The sequence below is a fragment of the Onychomys torridus genome, chromosome 8, assembly GCF_903995425.1.
Source record: "Onychomys torridus chromosome 8, mOncTor1.1, whole genome shotgun sequence".
In the NCBI taxonomy this organism is placed as follows: Eukaryota; Metazoa; Chordata; class Mammalia; order Rodentia; family Cricetidae; genus Onychomys; species Onychomys torridus.
This window is the reverse complement of record NC_050450.1, coordinates 47060456-47071049: the sequence shown is the minus strand read 5'-3', so window position 1 is coordinate 47071049 and position 10594 is coordinate 47060456. Positions and strand designations below refer to the sequence as shown.

Genomic DNA, 10594 nt, shown 5'->3' with positions numbered 1-10594 from the left:
TATACATTACCCTGAGATGACGTAATGTACAAGTGTGTTCAATCAAAAGCGAGTAACGTCTGATCCTTCATTTGAATACAAGGCATATAAATAGAGTTGGTACGGTGAGCACGCGCGTTTCCCGAGAGCAACTAGCCAATATGCCTGATCCGTCCAAATCTGCTCCAGCCCCCAAGAAGGGCTCCAAGAAGGCCGTCACTAAGGCGCAGAAAAAGGACGGCAAGAAACGCAAACGGGGCCGAAAGGAGAGCTACTCCATCTATGTGTACAAGGTGCTGAAGCAGGTGCACCCCGACACCGGCATCTCCTCCAAGGCCATGGGCATCATGAACTCGTTCGTCAACGACATCTTCGAGCGCATCGCCAGCGAGGCGTCCCGCCTGGCGCATTATAACAAGCGCTCGACCATCACGTCCCGCGAGGTGCAGACGGCCGTGCGCCTGCTGCTGCCCGGGGAGCTGGCCAAGCACGCCGTGTCCGAGGGCACCAAGGCCGTCACCAAGTACACCAGCTCCAAGTGAGGCGCTGCCCTGGCGTCCTCAATCCAAAGGCTCTTTTCAGAGCCACCCATACAGTCGTTAAAAGGGTCTTGAACACAGCGTGTGTGGTCATCGGTGATTGCCACGCGCCTGGGGGAGATTCTCTGATACTGGGTACCACTGAGATGTGGTTTTGAGTGTGAGGGATGTAGGGCTGCAGCTGCTCTGCTCTTCCTAAGGGTGGGATGAGAACGACAGCCACGGGAGCAGGCAGGGGGGCGTGGGTCCCCTCCCTCAGCCTCCAGTCTTCCCCAGGTGGGCGAGGTCGCTAGCGAAGTGTGATCCTGGGTGCCGTGCCCCCTGGGTGGCCTCTGCATCTGCGTTCCTTTAGAACCTTTCCTGGAGTAGACAGGCGTCTTTATCCCTTGGATATGACCATTCTGGCATTATATCCCACCAGATCCTGCACTAGCAGTATGCTGGAATAGGGGTTGAAAAGCGACACCCGCAATGCCTGTGTACGAGAGCTGGATGTAGCCAGCTGCAGCTACCAGCAGTTTTAGTGGTTAGGGGACGGAAGGATTTGGGAGAGAATCCCGTTGTTTTGAGCAAATGAGTTCCTCCCCTAAAGCTGCTTTGTTTTCTGTGAAGCGTTGGTAACAGAATTTTACACTCGGCATTTATTTGTAGAATGCCATCTTGATCTGGAACGTTTGTTTGGGCAGGAGATCTTAACCGAGGAAAGAACACCACTTTCCTTGGTTTGGTTATATTCATTTGAACGGGTATGAGATAAATTGAGAATCTTATCGCTGTCTCCAGCAAGGAGTAATGTAAATTTTAATTTTTTCCCCAAATAGTCAAAGGGAGCCTGTCTCATCTGGTCGGCTGCTAACAGGCATTTGGAAGGCGGGGTAGGCGGGGGATGGGGCGGTGTCTCCGCTGGAACTTCCTACAGGAGCAGTCCCACCTATGCCTTTCCACATGAAAGGATTTTGACAGCTTCACACGTTTTAAAGTTATCGTCTGAAGTATTTTTACCCTGCAAAGATGCAAATGGCAATGTAGGACTTTTTTTTTTTAATTAGTCTTAAAAATACCTATTAGAACATTAACACCAGAGTCAGGACAAAGTAAACCAAATTCTTTAACAGATATTTTGGATTATTTTCTTTAAGAATTTGTCTCTGTTTTCTTTCTGCCTCAAATCCTGCCAACAGCAATTATATGTATATTACATTTTACCAACTGCCATTCTCCAGAATTGTCTATTGAAATTTGAACATGTCAACCAAGCTATCACAGTGTTTAAAAGGGGACACCAGGGCAGCAGACAATTGTTTAAGACACAAATCATTAGGTTTTGTTACGTTAGTGAAACTGAGTCTTCCATTGAGGTTTGATAGGAGGGGCGGGTGGATGGGAGACTGAACTCTGGCCCTCTAGTCTGTTAACCAAGGCTATACCACTGAGATACCACTCAGTCCTCTTCTTTCCCCCTGCCTGGGTTGTTTATTTAAAATCCATTCATGGGCACAAGCAGTCAGTGTGTAGTATATAGTATATATATCATTTGACATCTTCCTTAAAAAGATAGAAAAAAGTGCATAGTAATAGAAACCTTGTCATAACTGCTTTACCCAACACATTCCTTCTTTAGTCATAATTGAAAACATACACCATGATCCATCATCAAAGGTGAGACCTGTCAACAGTTCTTTCACATTCTTTTTGTCTCTGTCTCTCTGTCTCTGTCTCTGTCTCTCTCTGTCTCTCTGTCTCTCTGTCTCTCTCTCTGTCTCTCTCTCTGTCTCTCTCTCTCTCTCTCTCTCTCTCTCTCTCTCACACACACACACACACACACACACACACACACCCCAGTGTGTCAGTATCATCATGTAGGCCTTGCTGGTCTAAACTCACTATATCGATCACACTGGACTGGAATGAGATCTGCCTGCCTCTACCTCCCTAGTGCTGGAATTAAAGGCGTGTGCCACCACCGCCTGGCTGCCAGTATTCTTAATGGTCTCAAACATAGAGGATTTGGAAGCCAGACATGGTGGTGTAGACCTGAAATGGCAGTTGGGAGGAGCAGAAGCAGGTGGATCTTTGTGTGCTCAAGACCAGTGTGGTCTGCATATCAGGTTCCAATCTGTCCAGAGCTACATAGTGAGACCCTGTCACCAAACAAAACACAAACAGGATTTACACTAAAAGAAAAAGGCTGACTACAATCCTCTCTGAACTGATGCCAAGTGATTGTCAAGGCCTCTAATGCTCTCATTATACAGGGGAAGTACTCTATTACAGAGCTGCATGGCCAGACCCCGGAGTCAACTATCTATTTTAAAATTTTAGCTTTGAGTATTTCCCCTGCATTTATGTGTACCACATGTGTGCAGAAGTCAAAAGAGGGGGGGTCAGATCCCTTGGAACTAGCATTATTGATGGCTGTGAGCCATTAACGACCCAGCTATTGTGGATGTTAGGAATTGAACCCAGGTCCCCTGCAAGAGCAATAGGTACACTTAACCCGGAGCCATTTCTCCAGCCCCAAGTATCCGGGTTTTTAAGGACCACTCACAGCTGCTCATCTAGGCCGGTACAATACATGGTTTCAATAAACCGGAACCATTGCCTCCAGAAGAAAGATGAGCCTAAACACTTTAGTACAAAAGATAGAATCGGTGAGCAAATCTAGCACACAATCACAACTTCCAAGTATAATCATCTAACAGTACATTTATGGTTGTTGATAATACATTTTTTTCAGGGTTTTTTCTTTTTCTTTTCCTTTTTTTTTTTTTTTTTTCCTGACAAAAGCTAGAAGTTCAGAATAAGCTGCCCAAGTGTGGTTTTTTTGGCAACCACAGCTCAGAACGGGGAAGATTCGTCCTCTTGTAGAGTGTGAATATTAAGGAGGAGACAAAGAAGGCAGAAAATTGTCTCTGCTGTTGAGATTGTGTAATATAGAAAACTGGGAGAACTAGCTGTATACACAATGTCTCCAGTTCCATGTCGTAACAGTAAAAGGAACTGGTGATGTTGAAAAATTGGGAAGTGTAACAAGTGTACAACAAATATGTGCGAATTTAGAACAGCAAGAACTAGGACAATGCAAATGACCTGTGCTCTGGATCTGAAAACTTAACGTTAGTAAGGTTGGAGGGGGGCAATGAGGGATTTGTCTGAAAAATGACGAGACTGTTATTCCCCAAATCTCAACTGGACGTTCAAGACAAATTTGCTAATTATTAGGGAACCAACTAAGAATTTTGAGCAAGGGAAAAAGCTGTCTCTTTAAGAAGAAATTACCAACAGGAAGACTTGCCTTTCCTGTATGAGACAGTAAGAGGTTAAATGTTGACAAATGAGTGGCTGTCACTGGTGTGAGGAGAAAGACCGCCATTGTCCATCCGTGAAACGGACATGTAGTCAGAACCAGGGGCCACTAGGAGCTCATGGGAGATGGGCTTCTCCGACACACAATGAACCAACCTTATCGGAATTTTACAGGAAGGGTGGTTTGGACTGTTCTTGCGCTTTTTACTGCGAATGTAAACTGAATACAGAGTATGTAGCTTTTGTTGTTGTTGTTTTAAAGGTACTAATTTACTTTATTTAAAAGGACGTTTCACCATTTACTAGAGTTCCATTAATGGATACACACATTTTTTATGATATATACTCACGTGCACACACATACATATACACTGAGATGAAACAAAAAGACCTTTCAGCGCTTAAATACATGCATGGGTAAAATACCAGAATCTTCACTGGCAAGATTTTGCCTTAGTGGTAAAGGTTGGAGAGCAGGGACTGTACATCGCATTTTGGGGCGTCTCGAGCAGACTGGAGAAGACCTGCTTAAACTGTTTTTGGCTGGAAGATCTCGAAGTGTCTAGTCCTGACAAGGGGAGGAAGGGAGCAAAGAGACGGAGGAAGATGGCTCCGAGAGAGTATCAGCCACAAGAGCACAACCACCAGAGAGACACCGCACTCAGCAGGACATGGAGGAGGGATGGAGAGGGTGGGAAGATGAGAGATTCTGCTGCTGACGCCCCCCACCCCCAACCGCGCAGTCCACGCCAAATGTCTCCGGAAGCAATCTACTAAACTACGTTCTCTGTGGCCAAAATTAAACCAGACCAATTTATTTATTAATGTATTATAAACAAGGCGTGTATTACCTCAGGATCCCAATGTCCAGCGCGCGCACACACACATACACACACACCCCATCCCAATGCACATCAAGTCAATGACAGATCTTAATCACACCAGGTAGCACGCTCCTTTTTTGAGATTGGAAGGTGGCTCTGAAAAGAGCCTTTGGGTTGGGGGCGCCCGCGCAGCGCCTCACTTGGAGCTGGTGTACTTGGTGACGGCCTTGGTGCCCTCGGACACCGCGTGCTTGGCCAGCTCCCCGGGCAGCAGCAGGCGCACGGCCGTCTGCACCTCGCGGGACGTGATGGTCGAGCGCTTGTTGTAATGTGCCAGGCGGGACGCCTCGCTGGCGATGCGCTCGAAGATGTCGTTGACGAACGAGTTCATGATGCCCATGGCCTTGGAGGAGATGCCGGTGTCGGGGTGCACCTGCTTCAGCACCTTGTACACATAGATGGAGTAGCTCTCCTTTCGGCCCCGTTTGCGCTTCTTGCCGTCCTTTTTCTGCGCTTTGGTAATGGCTTTCTTAGAACCCTTCTTGGGGGCTGGAGTGGAGCGGGAAGGCTCCGGCATCCTGCTGCACTGGCTGCACCAAGATGAACGCAGAGACCGTGAAGGCAAGGTTATTTGTCATCTTCATATTTAAATGAAGGCTCCAAAGTAGTATCATCTGATTGGACAACCATAAAATGTTGTAGCTAGGAGACACCGGTTCTTCTTTCCTATTGGACGGTATCGCAACCAATCAGAAAGTGCGTTGGCTGAGCCGGCTCAGGTGTCTCATCTTTGTCTGAACCCTTTGTTATAACTGGGATGATTTAGCATCTCTGGCAGTTGTGGAGGTGGCTGAAGGGACAGTACTGCCGGATCCGACTCTCATTGAACCAGGTCGCCGGCTATTTGTTTCTCATCCACAGCTAACGAGGAAGAAGCTTATTGCCTGTTTAGTTGGAGGAGGAAATGACAGCTTTCAACTGCCATTTATTTCACATTGTAGCCTCTCCTCAGGGGAAACAACAGCAAAGACACATTCCTATGAGAATTCATGAATGAATTTCAACAGTTCATTGGGAAATCTGAAAACATACTAAGGCAGTGTCACTGGGAGTGTGTGGCCAGGTAGATTTTCATCTGGGGAAAGGGATTCTTGGGATGTCCATAATGCCTGGAACTGGAGCTAAGGCTGACGTAACGTTACAGATGGGTACCGTATTTACAGGACATAGCAGGTTATAGAAGTTATGCCTCGCATAATAATTTGTGCGTGCGTACACACACACACACACACACACACACACACGCACACGGTGCTGAGAGAAAATAAAAAGACTGTATGTTCACATCGCTCCCATTTCAGCCTCACTTGGAGAGCTAGCTGGCTTTAGAAAAGCGGATTGTTAACTTCCCGCTTCAAACACAATGAGCTATGATCTGCATATCACAGTTGAGGAATCCTGGTCTGAAGGCCAGTTAGCTACCATGGGACATGCAATCTACGTTCTTCGCCCCTCCGTTTCTTCATGTGATGGTATAATGTCTGTTAGATGCTGTGAGTTCATATGGATGAACAGGCTGGCAAGGTGCCCTGCACACACTAGTGCATAATTCCTATGGACTCTTTTCACAGCAACACACAGCATTTCTACCTCCCACCAAAATACAGAGTGAACTGTAATCCCCGACGTAAAGATGTGGCTGTTTCTGCAGTGTCTACAGGGCGGAAGACAATATGGCAGCCAGCAGATAGCAGATGCCCAGCCAACGCTTGGTGAAAGAACCAACATGGAAACCTATTCACTTGAGCTGCTGAGGCCTTGGGTGTCTTGATATTGGGAGAATTCAAGGGTAGGGAGCCAGAGTCTTAGTTACCAGCATGAGAAAATGCTTTCAAAGCAATTTTGTGAAAAAAAAAATCACTTAGAGCCTAGCGGTGGCGCATGCCTTTGATCCTAGCAGGCAGAGGTAGGTGGATCTTTGAGTTTGAGGTCAGCCTGGTCTACAGAGCGAGTTCCAGGACAGCCAGGGCTACACACAGAAGCCCTGTCTTGAAAGACAAAAACAAACAACAAGAATCACTTAGGAAAAAATAAAACATTTTGGGTGTCAACCTTCCTATACACACAACGTAAATAAACCTTGGGTTAAAATTACCTGCAACTACCAAGAGTCAAAAGGTTAATATTAGAATTGTCTGTATCAATTAGAGAACATTTACAAATTGGTTAAGAACAGGAATAGGCAAGCGAATCTTGAAAAAATAACTGCTGCTCTTGATATATCATACTAATAGCAAACAGATGCCTGTTAAAACAATGGCAAATGTTTCACCCACTAAAATGGTGGTGGGTGGGGCTGCATAGCTCAGGCAAGAACACTGCCCTGCCCTGAAGGAGGAGAGCTGGCATGTATACGAAGATATTCTACAGTGTGCAGAAACCCCATTGTCAATGTAATCTCCCAAAGTAACAACCACATGTGTAAGCAAAAATTGACATTCACTTCCAAAAATAGCATGTGTAAAAAAAAATGTAGACGGGATGAGGCCGCACCACAGGTATTAAGATACATAGAAAGGTCAATCATGGCTCGCTTTTACAATGGAGTTTATTATCGTTAAGACAAGGTCTCATGTAGCTCATCCAGCCTGGAGTTCCAGATGTTCTTGCTTCCATCTCCAGGGGGTTAAGATACCAGCTACCACATCTGGCTCATTAATTTTTAAGGCTATTTAATGACAAGTGAAGACAATATTAAACAAAACTTACTAAGTACAACTGCATGAAGTGTTCCTCCCAGGAACGTCACCCTCTTAGTCACTTCCAGTCCATGTTGGCAGTGTGCTCCTGTGTGTCGACACCATGTGCAGAATGGACAGCTCCCTGTCTCTCTCCCTCACTCCAAGTCCACATTGCAGGGGTGACTCACCTATGGTGGGTGATCCGGAAGGAAGACTTCCCATTTTACAGATCGCTTACTGTTGTTATAAAAACATATTCAATGGGTCTGGTATTGTATAAAGTATAAAAGTTTTCAGAGTAAAAATAACTCCTGTCAATCTTAACAGCCTGCAGGGAGTTGTGGAGGGGTAAAGCCAAGAGGTTGTGAGGGAAGGCTATTTACTCACAAATGACATAGTATTCTATTACAAGACTCCAGAGCCAGGAGCTTTTGCAGAAACCTTAAAGAATGCTCGAAGGGACTGAGGACCATAGGTTAGTTAGATACTGTCTGAGTTTAATACTAATATGCCTCAGGCCCCAGCAACACATTCGAGCATACACACACACACACACACACACACACACATACACACACACATCACTTTTACATGAAGATCTTCTCATCAAGTGCCTGTTCAATCCCAGACACTTTTGCTATTAGTAATTTTGGCCAAAGATTATCCTTTAATATCCATTTGTGCAAGGATATTTAAAAATATCCTCCTCATTTGTGTCTTTTGTTTGTTTGTCTGTCTTGTTTGTTTTTGTCTTTTTGAGACAGGGTTTCTCTATGTAACAGCTCTGACTGTCCTGGAACTCAATTGTAAACCATGCTGGCCTCAAACTCACAGAGATCTGTCTGCCTCTGCCTCCTGAGTGCTGGGATTAAAGGAGTGTACCACCGTGCTCAGCTCCTCATTTGTGTCTTAAAAAAAAAAAAAGACAAAATAAAACAAAAAACAAACAAACAAACAAAGCATCCCCTTCCCTTGTTCCAGCCCCTTTGAGTGTGCCATACATAATCACTTTGGCACACACGTTTCCATTATAGCACTTGGCTTTCCCACGGCAGCATTCTGTTATTCTAATGCAATATCAATGGTCTGGAGAACCTCTCCAGTTGCTTAGACTAGCAAAACCAACAAGGGTTACAGATAAAACATTGGCAAACTGGAGGGTTGTGCTTGGGAGAATGAAGGGTGGAGAGAAGGGAGGGCAGGTACAGGAAAGGAAGGGAGGAAGAAGAACCAGGGAGAAAGAAGTGGAAGAGGGGGAGAGAGGGAGAGAGAGAGAGAAAGTGGGGAAGGAGGGCCACTTGAGACAGCTCAGTGGGTGTAAACACATCAGTTGTCAAGCCTTGGGGGTCTAGAGTCCAATGCTGGGTCCACACCGTGGAAGAGGGGAGGTAGTCTCGCACATTGTCTTCTGACCTCCACCACAGGCCGACAACGTGAATTGAAATGTAATTTTGAAAATGAAGAGAAGAAAACGAAAAAAGAGAGTTTGGGAAGCAATGGCTTCCATTGCAGCCACTAAAGGCTGCATGCCTTCCTGATTCTCTCACCCATCTCCTGTCCGGCTCCCTTCCCTCACCCCACCCCCAGCAGTCCTGGTGGTACACTTTAAACGTGGATGGTAAAAGGTTTCATTTTGTCTGCGCCGCCTTTCCCTGTCTTCCCTGGCTCTAAAGTACAGTGCCTGGCACTGGAGGCCATCAGTCCACATGTGGAATGGATTTCTTTGGCATTAATAAGGATAGTGACACCCTGGATTTGGGTGCAGCTGTGGATATCAAGTACACATCCTTCTCCCCTACCCCAGCTCTCACCCCAGCAACAAAGCTGGGTTCTTTTGAAATTCCCACAATTAATACAAGTGATACACTGTCATGGCCAATAGGTGACATCCATTGGGAGGAGGGAGTCCCCCAAAGAGGCTGATAATTGGAGGAGCAATATCACTTGACATCTAGACTCCTTTTATTCAGAGGGACAAAAGGGTCTGCAGAATACAGAGGACAGGTTTTCAGGCTTTCCTGCCGGGTTGAACCTTTGAGTTCCGAGCTACAGGAAGTAGGTGGCTGGCTCTATTGTGTGCAAGCTCTGGGGTTTGTAGTGAGCTTGAGCCCTCTCCTCTCATAAAAGTAGGGACGGGGGTTTAGGCATCTTTTGTCCTCTGCAGTTTCTAGCTGGCATCCTTTGGACAAAGGCCTTCCCACCATTACCCTGACTCCAGGACATCTCTGTTGCGGCTGGGGCACTAGACTGGAGAGTCCTTCAGTGAAGGGCAGTGTTTTCTCCGATTGGGCACCCAAGGGCCTCAGCTGACCACACCGAGGCATGGGGATGTGAGGAGGCAAGCTGGCCTGTTCCTCTCGCCTGTGTTTGCCGAAAGGTCTTTTGTGGCCATTTCTCCTTAGCCGCTAATGATCGACGATGGTAGCTATTGAGGCAAATCTTCGCAACCCTATCAGTCTGAGAAAAGCCGGGCTACCACCCCCAGCTCCGAGAGCCGCGCGTACCCTAAGTTCGGGCACCTGGTCTATCCGCTCCAGCCGCGCAGCTCTGGCGAAATTTTCTTCCTTGCCAGTGACCTCTTCCTTCTTAATTCCCTTAAGTAATTTCCTGCTTCTCCCCCTAAACACAGTAGTTAAACGTCTTAGGGGCTGCTGGAAGTGAACCAGTGGCTTTCGAGCGGTATGTAGAGGAGATATGACTGCATACTCTCCCGGACTCGGAATTTATGAGAGTATGTATTTTCTCAAAAGAGGTGGCGTTCGCGCAAAGAGAAGGGTCGGAGGAGGGGCAGAGGAGTCACGGTGGCCGTGTAGGACTGCTGGGGGTGGGGGATGGGGGAAAGGAGCTGGACCCGGAGATGAGCGGGAGCATCAGGGAGGGATGCAGCCATCAGCAAGCTGCAGGTCACACCCCGACCTTCCCCAGGAAACACCAGAGCCTGCCCTGCCCCAGGTTCCCTACCCTCCCACCAGAGCACACATATCTAAGGAAATCATTGTGCTGTCCAAGAACAAGGGAGGTACAAACGCTCGTGAAATAACACATTTCTCACCAGGGGGCGAAGAGGTGAGCTGGCCTGTTCTCAAGGCCTCAGCCGAGTGATGGAATAAAGGACCGCGTAGGAAAGCCTTCGGAGCAGCAGGCTTGTGCGGCTTGTGTCGGGAGGAGGGCGCATGGAACGCACCACACCGAAATCATCCCAGGC

The 10594-nt window shown here is 47.0% G+C and overlaps 2 protein-coding genes across 2 annotated transcripts; one reads left to right on the top strand and one right to left on the bottom strand.

Annotated features, from left to right (window-relative positions):
* The first annotated feature begins 65 nt into the window (after positions 1 to 65).
* Positions 66 to 564, top strand: LOC118589629 (histone H2B type 3-B). The gene has a single exon (XM_036197096.1). It carries the CDS (start codon positions 141 to 143, stop codon positions 519 to 521), a length of 381 nt encoding a protein of 126 aa, XP_036052989.1. The 5' UTR covers positions 66 to 140; the 3' UTR covers positions 522 to 564.
* Positions 565 to 4777: 4213 nt separating this feature from the next.
* LOC118589702 (histone H2B type 3-A) lies at positions 4778 to 5249 on the bottom strand. Its single transcript, XM_036197203.1, has one exon. The coding sequence runs from the start codon at positions 5223 to 5225 to the stop codon at positions 4845 to 4847; it is 381 nt and encodes a 126-aa protein (XP_036053096.1). The 5' UTR covers positions 5226 to 5249; the 3' UTR covers positions 4778 to 4844.
* Between the last annotated feature and the right edge of the window lie 5345 nt (positions 5250 to 10594).

Coding starts and splice junctions, on each gene's coding strand:
- LOC118589629 (XM_036197096.1), top strand. CDS start 141: ATGCCTGATCCGTCCAAATCTGCTCCAGCCCCCAAGAAGGGCTCCAAG.
- LOC118589702 (XM_036197203.1), bottom strand. CDS start 5,225: ATGCCGGAGCCTTCCCGCTCCACTCCAGCCCCCAAGAAGGGTTCTAAG.